General features: G+C 37.3%; 1 protein-coding gene across 3 annotated transcripts in view; it reads left to right on the top strand.

Moving 5' to 3' along the window:
* The first annotated feature begins 2,896 nt into the window (after positions 1-2,896).
* Positions 2,897-19,677, top strand: part of swm (Zinc finger protein swm) — a 99,439-nt gene continuing 82,658 nt past the window's right edge. For 2 of the 3 annotated variants that reach the window (XM_068391024.1, XM_068391023.1), the window contains exons 1-2: positions 2,897-3,614; positions 13,495-13,613. In XM_068391024.1, coding sequence (XP_068247125.1) covers positions 3,556-3,614; positions 13,495-13,613 — 178 coding nt within the window. In that variant the 5' untranslated portion in view covers positions 2,897-3,555. The remainder of the gene's footprint in view (positions 3,615-13,494; positions 13,614-19,677) is intronic. The other variant, XM_068391025.1, reaches the window with a different exon arrangement.

Here is a 19,677-nt window from a genome sequence, read left to right as displayed (position 1 = left end):
TGACTCTGCGGCCAGACACTGGCTCCTGTAAACTCGGAGTTCTGATTCTAGAGTAGTTTCTAGTGGCCTAGTGTGGACCCCATAGCTGCAAGTACTGCCTTTCATTGGACCATCTAAAACCTTAAGTGGTTTATATCTTATCCTTTGAAGGATTCTCTAGAGGAGAATATATCTTTTTTCCTGTTTCTATTAGAAGCTTGGACAGTTCTGTGTGGATGCACCAGTTAGGAGGTAACTGAGAACCGGTGTAATTGGAACTGACTTTATTTCAACAGACAGCGAGCTTTTATTACAGCAGTTTCAGTGAAAGAATGTCACAAAAATTAAAACAGATTGATACTAGCACATACAGGCATGAACAAGTTATCAGTGCGAGGGGAGAGCGATAACGACAATATACAAAGAAACATAAATACTGTTACAGTGTACGAAACGTGTGTGATAAGCGTGCGGTACAATTCCTCTGGGCTACGTGGCAAGAGGGACTTATATATAAAGAAAGTCTGTAGGTGGGATCCAGGTCTGTATTTTGGGTGAAATGAACTCTATATTTCCCATCACTATATACACAAGAACTAACTTAAATCTCATAATTGAGGTTTACATCTGTTAGAACACTGATAAACAAATTTTTAATATTTTAACACTTCATTTCTGTATAGTACTTGATGACTTTAACTGGGCACTCAAGGACAGATATTGTAGATATTGTATTATTAGTAAACTGTATCCTTATCATGTTATGCTCATTGCAGACTGATGTTAGCCTAATAGCTTAGAAGAATTATACAGTTGGAAAAGTTCTTAATTCTCAGATTGGTGTAAAGCAAATAATTGGAACTCAGTTTTGTCGTTGTATAATATCCAATCGAACAGAGAATTCGGTGTCCGTATAAAACTTATCTTTAAAATGTTAATGTAGAGAAAAAAATAGGAAACACCTAGCTGATTTTGAAAGGGAAAAATCCACAGAAACCTTGGAAAAAGAAAATTATGGTGGCAATTATACAACTTTTTCTATCTTTCACAAGTCTTTGTAACTTTTCTTCACTGACTCAATCTCTCATATGTGAACATCAAAATGCCCCAGCATCTAAAACTTCACTAAGATACTACCGATAGAGTGTTATTGGGTCCTTTGACTGAATAGACAGTAATGCATTGGATCTATCTCTAGTTACGTCTCATTTCCTTTCCCTAAAAATACACCGAATAGTCTGGCCTATTCTTTAGACATTCTCCTATTTCTTTATACACCCGAAAGGACTAAGATAGTAGAAAATTTCTCCTACATTCAAGGGGTTAACGACTTCACTGTGATGTTCAGTAGCTACTTTCCTCTTTGTAAAGGTAAAAGATACTCTTTAGCTATGGTAAGTAGCTCTTCTAAGAAGACACTCAAAAATCAAACCACTGTTCTCTAGTCTTAGGTAGTGCCATAGCCTCTGTACTATGGTTTTCCACTGTCTTGGGATAGAGTTCTCAGGCACATTATTCTATCTGTTTCCTTTCCTCACTGGGCTATTTTGCCTGTTAGAGCCCTTGGGCTTATAGAATCCTGGTTTTTTTTCCAACTAGGGTTGTAGCATAGCTAATAATAATAATAACAACAACAACAACAACAACAACAACAACAATAATAATAATAATAATAATCGCACTAGAGTAGGCCTACCTATATAGGTTCTCTAAACAGCGCCATGTAGAATAGACTTCTTTGAATCTATACCTTAGCACCCTAGCAACAGATGTTTTATAATTCACCGAGGGAGACCTCGAAAGGGTATTTTCTGCCACTGAAGAAGCCGTGAAACGCCGTGAAAACATCGTAGTATGACATCAAACATCCCCTCCGCTACTAGACTGTGGAACAGTCTACCTGGGAGTGTTGTGGGTGCTGGGTCTTGTAAATTCAATGTGTCTTTCGTTTGTTGGATATTTTAGATCGTATGAGGAAATTCAGTTGTTTTGTTGGCTTTTCTATGAGAAATTTTAATTATTATTTTGGTTTAGGTGAATATACGAATAATTACTTGTGAATAATATTATTAATAATAATAATTATGATAATAGAAATGATAATAACAGCAAAATAACATAATCCATAATTTCCACTTGAGATAATTCAACTGTTTTGGACAATTTTTAGGCTGGCCTATCAGATATTTGAATTCTTACCTTGTTTTAGATGAATATACGAATAATTACTCTTGAATTATATAATTAATAACAATAATAACAACAAAATAACATAATCCAAACTTGAGAAAATTCAACTAATTTGAACGATTTGGAAGCTTATAGTTCGAAAATTTTGCTTTTTGCCCTAGTTTAGATGAATATACGAATAGTTACTCATGAAATATATAACTAATAACGATAATTACAGCATTATAAATAATAATAACAACAAAATAACCATCTAGCCAAATTCTATCTCCAAATAACAAGACAAATTTGAGAAAATTCAACTATTTTGGACGATTTTGAAGCTGGCCTATCAAAAATTTGAATTTAAAGTATAGTTTAGATGAATATAGGAATCAACACACGAATTGTAATAAGAATTACAATAATTACAACAATATAAACAATAATAATAACACAATTACATAATCCTAACAAAATTCCACTTCTAATTAACAAAAAGAAGAATAAATATACCCGTTTTCTATGACCGTCACCCATCTCGTTTTAGCGAGAGAAAGTTTTTGCCTTAGTTTAGATGAATATACGAATAGTTACTCATGAAATATATAACTAATAACAATAATTACAGCATTATAAATATAAATAACAACAGAATTACATAATCCTAACAAATTCCATCTCAAAATAACAAGAAGAAGAACACAAATACCCGTTTTCTATGACCGTCACCCTCTCGTGTAACAGTGCGTAAGCGTCCAAAATATTTCTCCGTCATCTGTTGTCGTCATCCAAAAACTTTCTCTCGCTAAAACAAGCAAAAAAATCCATAAAAACAAAAGCCAGTGAAAAGAACTAATGGCGTATTAGACGAAGTGGAAATATATCATATATATAAGTGTTAATTTAACACGTTTTCGCTGTGTTAAGACCTAAAAAACCGTGTTTTTATAGTGGGAAGTTTTTCCGAAGCCGTGTGTGTTTGTGTGTGTCGGGAGAAATTTTCATATTTTGGATTATTAACCCGAAATAGATATTAATGAGTGATTATAATGCCGTAATTAACTCTTCGTTAATTATATTATCAAATGCGACAAGTGAAAAGAGGGATTATTAATGAATAAATTAGAGAAATAGTGAAAGAATTAATCCCGGCTTGACCTATATTTCCCTCGGCATCTTCAGAATCATTTACCCGAAGCAGATTTCTAGAAATTATCATAATTAAGACAATAAAAACCTCATTAACAATTGTGATATGTGAAGAAAATAGATTATTAATCACCGGGACAGCAAAAAATCGCAGCCAAAAATTCACCTAAAATCATCAAATATTAATTTTGAAATTTTGAAGTTTTTGGAAATTCTCAAATTACGGCTGACCCAATTTGAGTTCATTTTTGGAAAATGATTGTAGAAAAACCGGAGCTTCTGAAACAGTGGCTGACAGGATATCTGGCACCCTTGTAAGTATGCTGTCGTTTAAGGCTGTCTCCATAGGCTTGTCATTTTAGCCTGGCCTACGTATGTAGGCTGCGGTAGATTGATATGTGTATTTTATTATTTTATCTCTTGTTTTAGTATAACGATAGAATAAGCAATTTGTCTAATATATAATAATATAAGAACAACCATATGATATATTGGTTTTATTATAGTTACGGACAGAAAAATATTTTCTTCTAAAATGGGTTTTATTATAGTTATGGACGGGGAAAACTTTCCTATTTTTAAATAACTTTCCTATAGAAAAACACCCGTTTACTTTGAAAATGAAGCTTATATTAACCGCAAGTAAATACTAATTTTAGGTTAGGTTAGGTTTAAAATTTATCTACCTACAGATTAAATAATTATAATCTAACGTAAGAATAGTATTGGGGTTTATATAATTAGTGGTGAGGCAATAACAGGAAAGTACCAATCTCTGTTTTAGTATAACAATAGAATAAGCAATTTGTCTGATATATATTATTTAGGAATATTCATATAATATATTTGTTTTATTATAGTTACGGACCGGGAACACTTTCCTACTATAAAACAATTATTTCCTGTACAGAAACGCCCGTTTCCTTCGAAAATGACATTTGTTTTTACCGCAAATAAATACTTGATGAAATATATATATAACTAATAATCAATGGGGTTAGCGTGCGCAGCTCAGCATTTACTGCTTGCCAGTACATATGGAGCTTCATGTTTTTTTTTTTTCCTGAGCTAAGCGAGCAAAAACCATTGGATTTCTAAAAGATATCCCCATTCTTAGATGGTTTAACAAGTTTTTGATTTATTTACTGTTGAAATGAAGGTAAAATTTAGTCAAAACACATTATTTGTTACAGGAAAAACTACTTTTTCTGTTCAAAAGTTGTTCCGTCTGTAACTATAAATTTACTGAATAAACATTTTGTTTAGTATATATAAAATTATAAGAGCATCCATATACTGTAATGTATTTAATGAGGTTTATTAAATCCCAAACTCTCCCTTAGGATGATGTGGGAAATTAAGTTTTTGGGGCTTTTATTAAACCAATAGAATAAGCATTTTGTCTGTATTTAGGAGAGTATAAGGAAATCCATATAATCTACGTAGGCTAATGAGGTTTATTACTAGGTTAAACTGTGGTGGGAAATTGAATTTTTATGGGGTGTGGAGGAATCAGCAAATGAATTTCACTAGTAACGAATGTACGAAGTAAATAAATCAAAACTTAATCGCATAAGAAAATTATTGCGAATCATGACACAGTAAACTTAACCCAACCCTTGTTATGATGTCCTAACCTAGTCAGAGATCTATGTAATAGCTCGCCTGGGATTGGATTAGATTTCAACAACACTAACGTAAACTATTGTACTGTTTCTCTGCCTAGTCCATGGAGACCGATTTAGGCTGTTTTGTAGACCTCTATCCAACTTGACTTATCTTCTCTCCTCTGTTATCAAGGTTACTTAGGTATGGTTTATATTTGGCAGAGGGTTTTTATAATCGCATGCCCTTGCAGTTATCGATCACGGTTATTTATGGTGTGCCTTGCCTTTGAGTTGTCCAACTTTAGTGGCTATTTTCTTCTTGGTAAGGGTAGAAGAGATTCCTTAGATATGGTAAGCAGCTCTTCTGGGAGAAGGACACTCCAAAATCAAACCTTTGTTCTCCAGTCTTATGTAGTGTCATGGCCTCTGTTCCCTTGTCTTCCATTGTCTTGGGGTAGAGATCTCTTGATTGAGGGTACACTATTCTATCATATTTCTCATCTTGGTATTTGGTAGTCTATGTATGCAAGATTTATTTTAATGTTGTTATTGTTCTTAAACTTCTTGCAGTTTATTTCCTTGTTTCCTATCCTCACTGGGCTATTTTCCCTGTTGGAGTCCTTGGGCTTATAGCATCCTGCTTTTCCTGCTAGGGTTGTAGCTTAGCAAGTAATGATAGTAACTGCAGTTTTCACAGTTATTGGCAGTGGGCCTATAGCACCTAACTTCTGTAAGTCAAGATTATGGTCAAAACATAGTCTAAAGCACAGCTACCTTAGCTTTACCACACAATATAGCACTGTATGTACTGTAATAGGAAAGAAAATTGCTTAGGCCAAAGTAATTCTTTCAGAATCGCACACAATTTACTGCCGTCCCTATTAGGTGTACAGTATTAGGTTTTCAGTGGAAAACTAAATTGCACACATACCAGGCACAGATTAATTTGACAATAATCGGGTGAAATGCTTAATGACTTGGAATGTATAAGATAAATATGAACTGCAGTATAGGACCTGAGAAGCAACCCCTAAAGTAACTGAAATTCTGGTTTGCCAAGAAATGTCAAGCTGAAATTACTGTGCTAAAGTAATGCTTTTTACAAGAACAAGGCAAATTTGTCGAGTTAATAACTATAAACATAGTGTCTACACTAACCAATTGTCAAAACTGAAATAGCAAATGTTAAAAATGGCATATGAGTGACCAGCCAGAATATATTTGGGAACGATATCTTTGTACGGAGGTCTTTGGTAGATTTACCAATTCCACTGTTGTCAAATTTCAGGAGGTCTACTCTACGGTAGGCTAAGCTATTTTCATATTAAGTGTGTTTACCTTTGTTGAAAGGATACCTGGATACATATCGATAAGTCTGCTGATGTATTTTTTCTGTAATTAGATTGCTGGTGAATTCACCGCCCCATTCTAGGCTTCAAGAGGTCGGTGAGTTAGTAAGGTCTGTAAAACTCGTTTTTTTTATCTGGACAATTAATATTCGGTCTGTCTGCAGATCGTAGGTACAGAAGGACCTCAGCTTACAGACATTCTGAGATACAAATGCAAATCCAACTGAAAATAGCAGACAAAATAAAGAAATACTTTAACCTTTTTACCCCCAATGCGATTTGGAACTTTCCAACCCTTAACCTCCAGGCGTTTTTTTAAGCACATTTTGCAGTATATATTTTTTAAATTGCTCTAACAGCCTTAATTTTCATCATAGAGAGGTCAGGTTGGTCTCATTCTTTTGGAAAATGCCTGAAGTGTCTCATACAGTTTATATCAAAAATGTGCAAAAAAAAAATTTAAATAGCAGTTCTTTGCAAGGACGTACCAGTACGTCCATGGGGGTAAAGGGATGAGATTTGTGAAACGTACCAGTACGTCCATGGGGGTAAAGGGATGAGTTTTGTGAAACGTACCAGTACGTCCATGGGGGTAAAGGGATGAGATTTGTGAAACGTACCAGTACGTCCATGGGGGTAAAACGATGAGTTTTGTGAAACGTACCAGTACGTCCATGGGGGTAAAAGGGTTAATAAAACTATATTATATCATTCAATACAGTAAGAAAAATAACATTTGTAATAACTTGAAATTTATTTCTTATGAATCTGACTATTTGTTGACTTCAGTAGCTGGAAATCATAGTCATGGGGTTCAGGCCAGGCGTACCATAGGCCAAAATTCAACTTATAAAAAGCTTCTTGGAACCAGTTAAGTTTGTAAGTTGAGGACCTGTATCTCGGAATTGGAAAGACAAGGGTGTTGTGGTCTGTACTAGGGGATTTATTGGGTGTTCAAAGCTCTAATTAAAGGTTAATTAAGTTGGGTTAGGTTGATTTATGTACTGTTGCTTTAAATTGAGTATGGGAGTACCGATGTCCACGTTCTGCAGGTGCTCCAAATATTCTTAAGTCTAGCAAGCTAAAATATTTTAGAATTATTTGCCATGTCTTATTAACTGTGTATGAAGTACGAAATAAAGTAATATCTAGGAATCTATTGTATATTTGCATAGACAGTAAGAATAATTCTACTGTGTAGTATGTATTAACTTTTTTTTTTATATATGTCTCTTAATGTCATTGTATAAAGGAAATGTCAACTCATTCAATTTTCTCCTGACATAGGAAATCAGTTAATACAGAGAAAGTACAAATAGGGTAGTAGATTTTGACAGGTAATTGATAAAAGGTCGCCGGCATTAGCGCTTTGATTCTCTAGTTGCAACTGTTTGATAAATAGGAGCTGGTGAAAGTTCCAAAGCTTTGGCAAATACTCCACAATGTTTGTTATGCGAATTAGTTTAATCTTATACCTGTTTGTTATGATTTGATTACAGTACATACGTATACTGTAAAGGTCGGAACCAAAGTCAAACCATTTTCTCTTTCTTTTGTGGTTGTTTTCACTTCATGCAATTGTATAATACCAAATTGTGACAGCTTTCATTGAGTATTGCAGCCTTACCTAAATATCTGTCACCATACCAATATATTGCTTTCAAGTAAACTTATAAGTACTTGAATAATAAGTAGAATGACAAGATCCTTGCTCATCCATTAAGAAACATGTAGCTAATTTTACTTGGTGAAGTACAGGAATGTACTGGATATCTATGTGATAACGAACACTTCTACCTTTACGATATAACCCACTTAACGTTATTTCAACGTCGGTTCCGATTTCGTGTCTCCTTGAATATTACACATCATCTACTCCTATTGACGCAAAGGGCCTCGGTTAGATTTTGCCAGTTGTTTCTATCTTGAGCTTTTCAATACGTTTCCATTCATCATCATCTACTTTGTGCTTCATAGTCCTCAGCCATGTAGGCCTGGGTCTTCCAACTCTTCCAGTCCCTTGTGAAGCCCAGCTGAATATTAGACGCAAAAATATAATCCAACTTCGGTCATTTTAGCTTACCCTGCGTCGATGTTTCAAGTCATAAAATAACAAGAACTGTGCTGTACTTCACATAAAGCTTTGTAAGGCATAAATCCAACTCGAGTAAAAATAAACTTTCGTAACGTTCCTTGGAGCCACTCAATGACATAGGGCTGGGTTTTACTGTAATCAGGATCACAATATCTAATAAACCTATTTAAAGGTTTAAAGGCTGCTCATGAATGGTAGAGACAAGGGACAGTGACATTGCCCTATCAAGCAGGTCAATGCCCTAGAGACTGATCATATTACTTACGATCAGCACCCAAGCCTCCTCTCCATCCAAGTTAGGACCAAGGAGAGCCAGGCAATGGCTTCTGATGACTCAGCAAATATACCTTTAGGCTCCCCCCCCCCTTCTTAGCTTACAAGGTCGGTGAGGTTGCAACGATCAAAGGAATTAACGAGTTTGAGCGAGACTCAAACCCCAGTCTGCCAATCACCAGGCAACAACGCTACCTCCAGGCCACCAAACAGTAACCGACCGCCTTACGAACTAGGTATATTCTTAGTGCGTCCAGGTGGAAAGTTTGGTATTCCAACATCATTATGGTTAGGAAACTTATAAAGCTGGAATCACACTAGAGTTTTATATAAAAACCTGGAGCTTGTTGCTTGAGATATTGGCTTCCCGACTGGATGGGAAGCAGTGAGCACAAACCGCGAGCATGACTTCGGATGTAAACAAACAAGATGGCTGCTGCAGAGAGGGCATGCTATTGCTTGGCAATCTCGAGTCCAGCAAGCCTTAAGAGATAATAAAAAATCTGCTTTGTTCATCCTGTGGTATTTGTAGAATTCTTCAATTCACGTAATTTTCCGATAATACATATTACTGCAACAGTCAGAAAATTTCTGGGTGCCATGATGATGTCAGCTGATTGGTTTTGTTTACACTTTTTCTTATTTGCTCCTCAAACCGCAAGATCGTAGTGTGACACTACAACACTTTTCCCTGCAAACATAATCTAGAGGTTGGCGAAAACCTAGAGTAAGAAATGACTAGAGTGATTTCAGCATAGCCCACCTACAGCTCCCGTCCCCTCTGCTGTTTTCCATAAACTGATCCTGCTATCTCGAGCTGACTAGTCCATGAATTTTATGAGTCCTGTCTTTAGATACTTAATTTAATTAGTAAATTTAATCCTTTTATTGATTTACTTAAGATTTTACCAACCAACAACTCGATTATTTTATTTTTTAAGTTTTCATGTCAGCTGATTGCCCTAATGCCAGCGAGTGTCTATTTATATTAACCAACATAACCAACTGGTTTATCAAGAATTCTTACAGCTATTTTTTGTTAATACTGTATGTTAACTTCTTTTAAAAAAGGATTAATTCTCACTGCATATTTCATTTTTAACAACCATCAAATCAAAGTATTTTCGTGCATTACAGTATTATGCATTCTCGCTGTGTACGTATATACTTATTTTCTATGCACGTGTGATTTTCTTGATGATAAGCTATCAGACTAATATATTTTAAGAGCAGTAATAACATTAAATTATATCTTTCATGTATAGAATATAAAAGCTTCACGAAAACAAGAAGAGAATGGAAGGCCATGGTACAGAGGCTATGGCACTACCTAAAACTAGAGAACAATGGTTTGATTTTGGAGTGCCCTTCTCCTAGAAGAGCTGCTTGCCATAGCTAGAGAGTTTTATATATCCTTACTAAGAAGAAAGTAGCCACTAAACAATTATGATGCAGTAGTTAACCCCTTGGGTGAAGAAGAATTGTTTGGTAATTTCTGTTGTCAGGTGTATGAGGACAGAGGGGAATGTGGATGGAATAGGCCAGACTACTTGGTGGACGTGTAGGCAAAGACAAAATGAGCCTTAGTCTGGGAGGAATCCAATGTAATACTGTCTCGCCAGTCAAAGGATCCAATAACAATCTAGTGGTAGTATCTGGTCGGGTGGCTGGTGTCCTGGCCAATCTATAACCTTCACTGGAAAACTTGCCATTGAAGATAATGCAAAAAGATAAAAAATTCCAACTAAAGGTGAAATTATGCGTTGACACAAGATTCTACATATGACATTGCTTAAACCATAAGAACCTTTATTATATTAGTACATTGAGGAAGAATAGGCAGTATCCTTGGTTATACTTAGACACCAGTCTAGGGTGTTGCATTGTTCGGGTGTGTACCTAGCTTCTTCCAGACTGGATTCTTATATTGATGCAAAAATTTTGGCATTGGTAGTAACCAAGATAGGTCCTAACCTAACCCAGGATCTCACGTTCCACATAGGTGCTTGCAAGGTTTTGCATGGGCGATTAAGGCAATGCACCATGACGTAACCTAACTTACACTTCTGTGTCTTGCTTTACCTGTATGGTAATCTACCTTAAAGTTAATGCTTAAAATAAACTTTTGAGGACATTCTCTGATGGGGATCAGTCTCGAGTATGAAGGTCTCACAAGGGAGAACTTTATGGCCAACGCAAGTGCTCATGGGATACATCAGTGAAAAAGCGCAGTCACACCTAAAAAGAGAAAGAATGAGCGTAAAGTAATAAATTGTTCAATGACTATGATAAAGCCTTGAGGAGGAGAGAGAGGAGACAACTGCTCTCTACCAGCCAAAGAGAAAAAGTGACTAGATCACTGATCTGAGGGTATCTGTATATATAGAGGTGGCTGGGTACTCCCGGCCACCCCCTACCCAGCATCTTGGTAGGGTTGCCACCTCATACCACAATTTTAATTGGCTGCCGTCCAGCTACGCTGAAAGAATACATCCACATATAAATAACTACAGGTTTATATTAGATAGGAAAAACACAAATTATCTTTGAAATTGTCATTTTTTCACCTCATAAGGTTTTAATTCCTTTATTGTGACCTCTAATTAGGTTCTCTACCCTTTTAATTGCGAGGGACTGTAATGGGGAAAACTGGGGTCTTGGGTGTCTCAGATGTTTTATCTGGTCAGTACCATAATTGATTCTGAATTGAAGTTCAGGAGAGACATCTAGCTAAAATTTTTATCAAATTCTTTTTGATAATATTGAAATAGAAATGATAACATATTTGGTATAGAATCCTTTTAGAATTAGATAACAATGCAAAATATAGCTTTGTTAATTTTATCTTTTGCAAAGCATAAGGGTAGTAAATTTAATATAGTCGGCCATTTTTTTTCCGTGCAGGCTTGGTTAACCCTCTTTTGGCTGGTGAAAATTTAGGGTATTTTTCCACCCTACTTGTGACTGTAACCTAGTAAGACAATTCTCAGGAATCCAAACTTACAAGATGATGTAGAGGTTGTAGAATAGGTTAGGCCATGCCTCTGTGAGCTACATTCCTTAATGATAAACAGTTTGAACATTTGTGCCATAATACTGATAAGACTGAAAGTCAAGTACCATTTGCGCAAAGCAGTTAAAATGGGCCTTTTATCCTGCTCTCCTCTATTACAAAGTAGTGAACCTATAGCCTTAGATGGAGAAAATATGAAATTCAGAAGCCTACATTATAATACAAGTACAGGGAACTTCAAATTGAGGTGACGTTAGTACATGTATTGATTAATATATTCCTAGAAGAATGCTTGGGCACGTGTTAAGTATGGATGGTGGGGAGGGATTTAGGAGGGCTTGGGAGAAGCCTGTAAGGGGAGATCAAGAGGGAGGCAGAGAATTGGATGGTGAGATAAGGTGAAGGATGATATGGAGCAAAGAGGTTTGTTGGAAGAGGATGCCTTTGATAAAAGGTATTGGAGAGGGAGCATCAGGCAACCAACCCCTTAATGTAGAGATAACGATGGGAAAGAAGGAGAATTTAATGGCGAGATATGGTGAAGGATGATATGGAGAGAAGAGGTTTGGTGGAGGAGAATGCCTTTGATAGAAGGCATTGGAGAGGGCGCATCAAGCAACCGTCCTCTTAATGTAGGGATAACGATGGGAAAGGAGAAGAATTAAATGGCGAGATAATGTGAAGGATGATATGGAGAGAAGAGGTTTGGTGGAGGAGAATGCCTTTGATAGAAAGCATTAGAGAGGGAGCATCAGGCAACCAACCCCTTAATGTAGGGATAACGATGGGAAAGAAGGAGAATTAAATGGCGAGATATGGTGAAGGATGATATGGAGAGAAGAGGTTTGGTGGAGGAGAATGCCTTTGATAAAAGGCATTGGAGAAGGCGCATCGGGCAACCAACCCTTTAATTTAGAGATAACGATGGGAAAGAAGAAGAATTAAATGGCGAGATAAGGTGAAGGATGATATGGAGAGAAGAGGTTTGGTGGAGGAGAATGCCTTTGATAGAAGGTATTGGAGAGGGCGCATCGGGCAACTGACCCCTTAGTCTAGGGATAACGTTAGGAAGAAGAAGCATGCTTGTTATTGGCATGAAAAAGTTGAGATGATTGCGCTTAGAATGTAGATTTATATATCAAAATAAAGTGTTGGTCTATATAGAAACTGCATTCCTCTTTTTGTACTGATGGGCATGTTTTAAAAGATAGTTATTATTATCACTAGTAGCCAAGGTATAATCCTAATGGGGAAAGCAGGATGCTATAAGCACAAGGACTCCAGCAGGGGAAATAGTCCTGTGAGGAAGGGAAATAAGTAAATAAACTACTTAGTTGTAAAGTATGAGAAGTAATAGATAATGAATATAAAATATGTTAAGATCAATAACAACTATAGATAGATAGTTATTTATAAACTATGAAGACAGACTCATGTCAGCCTGTTCAACATAACTTTATTAGATGCAGGTTTAAACTTTGCATTATTATCTCTCAATTTTAGGTCTTAATAATGCTTTATTATCTCTTCAATTTAGGTCTTGATAATGTATTAGTATATTAATTTTAGGTCTTGATAATGTATTATCATCTCATAATTTTAGGTCTTAATAATGCATTATCATCTCAGAATTTTAAGTCTTAATAATGTATAATTATCTCTTCATTTTAGGTCTTAATAATTCATTATTATCTCTTAATTTTAGGTCTTAATAATGTATTCTATCTTAATTTTAGGTATTGATTAAGTTACTTGCCAATTTACTCTTATCTAGCACAGCCATAGTGTTGAAAGTATTATGAATTAATCGTGTATGTATTAGATATGAATCTTAAATCGTCTTTTAATTTATTACAGATGTGATGCTGATCCAGAAGCACTAGCAAAGTACTGTCTAGCATTGGTACGTAAAGACCGCGTGCTCGCCGAGCTCAGAGCCAGCATGGTTGAACAACTGGATGTGTTTCTTCAATCAAGTAAGTGGAAATATATTTGTTCCGTCACTAACAAACCTAGCGCTATTTAATAGGGATTATCCTTTCGGCGAAGCTGAAAGGATAATCAATATTAAATAGCTGAATGTTTGTACGTTGGGAAAAATACAAATTACATATAAATTTGTCATTCTTTTGAAGTTATCTGATGGTAAAGGGATTTTGATGAAGGAAAAATCTTTTTCTGGGCGAGGGGCCTGTGTCGCCCAGTGAAATGCTCTGGATAGCAAGGTTGGTAGCGTCGCCAGGGACACGAATACCGTGAGACCTTCTACCGGGTGTTACTACCAGGGTGGCGCCTGGAGGGGGAGGTTAGAGGGGACTAGAGATAGTCCCTGCTGGCTAATGGTCGCCCGAGGAAAACAATGTAAATCGTCTCAGTGGAGACCTAAAACCCGCAACTTTAACTTTTAAAGCGCCATTTCAAAGGTATAAATACTGCTAAATATACCAGAGAAAAAAGTTGCATGGAATGCCAGGAATATACCCAGCTCGCTCACCCCTAAAGGGTGTCGCTATTAAAACTGGGGCGAGTGAAACCACTACCAGAAATCCCTTTCCAATTAGACTTCTCCCTCCTCAAAATTCCCCGTTACTACGAGGTGTCGTTCACTACAGCTACTGCCCCCCCCCCCCACTTCCACCACCACCACCACCATCATCACCACCACTACCTATCCTTCTCCCTCCATTCCTTGTTAACACCCGGTAACGTTCGGACGGGTTTTTCGTAGCTCTGTGTTATTTTGTGTTTTTGAAGATGTCAGGCGTTTTGGAGATCCCTGCTCCCAAATTAGTGCTTACATTGCTGTGTATAATGTGTTCTGTGACAGAATCTTTTCTATTTTTCTTCTCAAAGAGTATTTGCACAATGTAGGAGGAAGGTTTAGTTATTTGTTCATGGATCGATAGTTCAGTGTTCTAACGTAGGTATAAAGCTGATAGAATTACTCTGAAAACAAGATCTGTGCCTGCCATCTTGGCTTGCAATATGTAACATACTGGTATTGCCTGATGTGAACATTATCGTTTGTTGGTCTGAACAATTGTAAAGACTTAAAAATTATGAAAACTAAGATACTTATGTTTTGCTTCGGATTTAGCGACCATATGGTTTGTAGTTGTAGTGTTAATAATAACAAATATTTATTGTTTGAAAGTAACTTGTTACAACAAGAGAATCTTGGGTTAGAAAGTGTTTGATATCTTTCCTAATAAAGGTAGTCTTCATTGAAGCTGTATGTATTACTATGTACAGTGAGCCCTCGCTACTTCGCAGTTCGACCATCGCAGATTCACCACTTCGCAAATTTTTTCATAACGCATATATATACACATGTCGCTGATTTTCCGGAAATTTTGAAAATACCGCGATATATGAAGACCCCAAATACGTATTTCGTTAATTCCATTAATACTGTAATTAGTAATATGTGCTCTTACTGATGGTTCATTGCATTACATATGACATATAGTTCAGTACAGAAAGAAATAAAACACGAAAAGAGAATGTGATCATACGATAATTCAGTATACAGTACGTAGTAAAATTAAATCGAACATGAAACGCAAATCAGATGCAGTCATACCGTATTTGAATGGTGTAAGGCTGCTGATGGCTACTACTACAAATGTAATGGATGTGCATCTTTTCCATGAATCTTTTGTATGTATACGTACATAGCACTGCATCCAATAATATTCTTTGTTGCGAAAATCACATCTCGAATAAGCGTACATATCCTACAACAAAACAAGCGTAAAATAGCGTACGTAAAGCTGTATACGTTGTACCTTGTATTTGAATCGGTAACTACTACGTAGCATGTAAGACGGATTGTGATTGGTTCAAGTGCTGATAGATGACGAATCAGAACCCAAGTTTTGAAATCTAGCCTGTGATTGGTGTTTTGACCGCTTCAACAACCAGCAGCATATTTTCGCGGCCACTTCGTTCGGCGCTCTCTCGCCGTGTAGATGCTGCTACGTTATTGTGAACTTTAATCTGTGCTGTGCGTGACTGTTTTAAGTTGAACTTTTTGTTGAACTTTCTGTTTAACCCCTACTGTACAATGGCTCCCAAGCGTTCTGCTTCTGCTAAGGCTGGTAGTGAGCCTAAACGCCACCGAAAGATGATGACGATTGCTGAGAAGGTGACGCTTCTCGATATGTTAAAAGAAGGCAGAAGTTACGCGGCCGCAGCCCGCCATTTTGGAGTGAACGAATCCACCGTTCGCTACATCAAGAAGGACGAGGCGAACATTAGAAAGACGGCTACCATCACCTTTAGCAGATCAGCGAAGCGAGTCGTTACCACGCGTAATAAAATGATCGTACGCATGGAAGGTGCTTTAGCAGTCTGGATTGCCGACTGCCGGAAGAAGAACATAGCCTTGGATACGAACACCATCCGAACCAAGGCTTTGGGCTTGTATGAGAATTTTGCGGTAAAGGAACCTCAAGACGACGATGGCGACCATGCTGAAGAAGATGATGATGTAGATGAACCTCAACCAGGGACATCCACTGATTCCCAGCCTCAGAAACAACGTTTTTCCGCCAGCAAAGGATGGCTCGCGAAGTTTCAGAAACGCTTCGGCCTGAAAAGCGTTTCCCTGCATAGCGAGGCTGCTTCGGCTGACACTGCCGCTGCTGAAACTTACGCGAACGAGACGTTCAAGAACATTATCGCTGAAGGTGGATACAAGCCGGAACAAGTGTTTAATATGGATGAGACCGGCTTGGTTTGGAAGAGAATGCCGTCGCGAACTTTCCTGTTCAAAGAAGAAGCCAAAGCCTCTGGCTTTAAAGCATTCAAAGATCATGTTACCCTCGTGATGTGTGGCAATGCTGCTGGATTTTTGCTAAAGCCGGGGCTTATTTACAAGTCGAAAAATCCTCGCGCTTTGAAAAATAAAAATAAGAATCTCCTTCCCGTGTACTGGATGCATAATCAAAAAGCATGGATTACGAAGATGCTGACCTCCAACTGGTTCCACCAGTGTTTTATCCTGCAAGTCAGCAAATATCTCGTAGAGAAGGGCTTGCCATTTAAGATCCTTCTCCTTATGGATAACGCTGGTGGACACGCAACTGACTTGTCGCATGAGGGCATTCAGGTTGAGTTCCTGCCACCCAACACCACGTCATTAATTCAACCGATGGACCAGGGGGTTATCAGGGCGTTCAAAGCCCTCTACACGAAGAATACCTTGGCAGACCTCGTTGCGTGTGTGGATGCTGCCCAAGAAGATGAAGATGAAAATTTCAATTTGAAGGCGTACTGGCGGAAGTACACAATAGCCACGTGCCTGCAGAACATCCAGAAGGCACTGCAAGAAATGAAACCTGCTACTGTTAATGCGAGCTGGAAGAAGTTGTGGCTCCAGATTGTTTACGATGACGAGGGGTTAACACTCTGCAATACGCAAATCTGTGCAGTTGGCTGCGATAATTGGAGGTGACGGGTTTGGCGACATGACGACTGAAGACGTCGACGAGTTGTTGGACTGCCATTCCCAGCCGCTAACTGACGCAGACCTAGAAGACCTGACGAAATCGGCCAGTGAAGAAGACAGTGAAACGCAGGAAGAGACCCAAGAAAATGTCGAAGAAACGGGCTTAACATTAGAACGGCTTGCCAAGCTCTGCAACCATGTGAAGGAGGTGAAAGAAATGTCGCAAGAGTGGGACGAGGATATGGTTCGGTCTATGCAATTCTGCAACAAGATCGATGACATCATGACTCCCTACAGGATGCTCTTTGAGCGAAAAAAGAAGCAGCGCCAGCAACTTCCGATCACAATGTTCTTCCAGCCTTGCAAAAAAGAGCCAGTTCCTCCTGCTACTACGCCTTCAGAAGAAATTGAAGAAGTGTCCCAGGAAGAAGTTGAAGAGGTGTCCCAGGAAAAGACACCTCCGTCTGAAGAGACGTAAAATACTATCATTGGCTGCACAGTAGAAGACATCATCAGCTTCATCATCATCATTTCTACTGTGCAGCAAATTCATCGCCATCATCATTCAAGTTTTTCTTCAACTTCTTTAGTGGTGAGTACAGTAACAATCTTTATTTTTTTTATACATGTTTTACTTTAATATTCTAGCATTTTAATATTTGTGCCTGTTTTAGTTTAGTATGCATTAAGTTAAAGGGAAGGTTTTAAAAGTCTGAATATACTGTACATGTTATAACCTATCATATTTTTTTGTTTAAAATTCACATTTACGTACGTAAAACAATCTCTCTCTCTCTCTCTCTCTCTCTCTCTCTCTCTCTCTCTCTCTCTCTCTCTCTCTCTCTCTCTCTCTCGTAAATTGTTTTCCTGCTTTGCTACGTATGTACTGTAGGATTTTATATAGATACGGTAAATAATATTTGTAATAACATATTTTCTAAAACTTTTACTGTAATATCATTATTTATCACTTTCATCATGCGCGTTAAATGCCTTCGTTTGTTTATTACGATCGAAGATGGAGCGTACTTTATGACGGCGCCATTTCAGGCGGCGTCATAAAGAAAATCATTTCATTTGGAAGTCCTAAGAAAAATTAAGTAAAACATTGGTAATAACAAAATCAACATACAGTGGTACCTCTACATACGAATTTAATTCGTTCCACAACCTACTTCGGATGTAGAAAATGTTCAGATGTAGAAACGAATTTTCCCATAAGAATACATGGTAATTCATTTAATTCGTTCCTCAGCCTAAAAACCCATAATAAATCCTTAATAAATGGCTACACATAATTACACATAACAATAACATAACTGCATAATATGAAAGAAGCATGTAAAAAAGATAATTATAAAGTAATAATGAATGAAAAATGTGTTTTATTGCCACTTTACCTTAGAGACAGGCCAACGCAGGTGTAGGATTTGCTACGCCAGGAGACAGAGGATCGGCGAGAAGGTAGACATGGTGTCAACATGTTCTTTAAATAAATACTTTCTCTCTCTCTCTCTCTCTCTCTCTCTCTCTCTCTCTCTCTCTCTCTCTCTCTCTCTCTCTCTCTCTCTCTCTCTCTCTCTCGTTCTTCTTCACTGTTAGTGTTAGAGACGTCTATTATTTTTTTTTTTTGAGAGAGAGAGAGAGAGATTAAACAAAAATGTGTTGTCTACTTATGATTTTTAACAGCGTTAACGAGTTGAAAGACAGTTAAATGTAACTAAAAAAACAATATCAGCGAATCTGAATTCCTTTATTAACTAAAACAAATATTGATACAAAGACACTCGTGTGCGTATGCGCAAACACACACACACGCACGAGGAGACACGATCGGCGAGGAGGTAGAGATGGTGACTGCGATAACATACCGTAACTTACACTACGGAAATTTTAATCTAACTTAGCTTATTTATTTTTTCTTTTTAATTTTTATATTTCATATTTTTCACATTTTTTTTCTTTTGATCTTTTTATTTTCATCACTTTCAGTGACGAGTTACGGTATGTTATCGCAGTTACCATCTCTACCTCCACCCCGACCGTCTCTCTTATTGCGTAGCAATTCTTGCACCTGTGTGTATGTGTTTGTGCATACGCACACGAGTGTGTTTGTATCAATATTTGTTTTAGTTAATAAAGGAATTCAGATTAGCTGTTATTACTTTCTTAGTTTCATTTAATTGTTTTTCAACTCGTTGACGCTGTTAAAAATCATATGTACTCTAAACACATTTTTGTTTAATCTCTCTCTCTCTCTCTCGGAAAAAAAAATAATAGACGTAGACGTATCTAACACTATAACAGCGAAGAAGAACGAGAGAGAGAGAGAGAGAGAGAGAGAGAGAGAGAGAGAGAGAGAGAGAGAGATTTTATTTAAAGAAAATGTTAATGCTATGTTTAGAGAGAAACAGAAAAAGAGAGAAGTCTTATTTAAAAGAGCTTGTTAATGCTATCATGGTTTTCTTTGCTTCACCTTTTTCTTTCTTTCTGTTCATCACGCTGGCCCTTCTCACAAATGATCGTTGCCAACAATCTCTTTGTCCTTTATCCCTATCAACAAAAGGCGTTCTATCTCTTCCAGGGTA

Source organism: Palaemon carinicauda, chromosome 17 (genome assembly GCF_036898095.1).
Source record: "Palaemon carinicauda isolate YSFRI2023 chromosome 17, ASM3689809v2, whole genome shotgun sequence".
NCBI lineage: Eukaryota > Metazoa > Arthropoda > Malacostraca > Decapoda > Palaemonidae > Palaemon > Palaemon carinicauda.
This window is presented reverse-complemented; position numbering and strand designations above follow the sequence as displayed.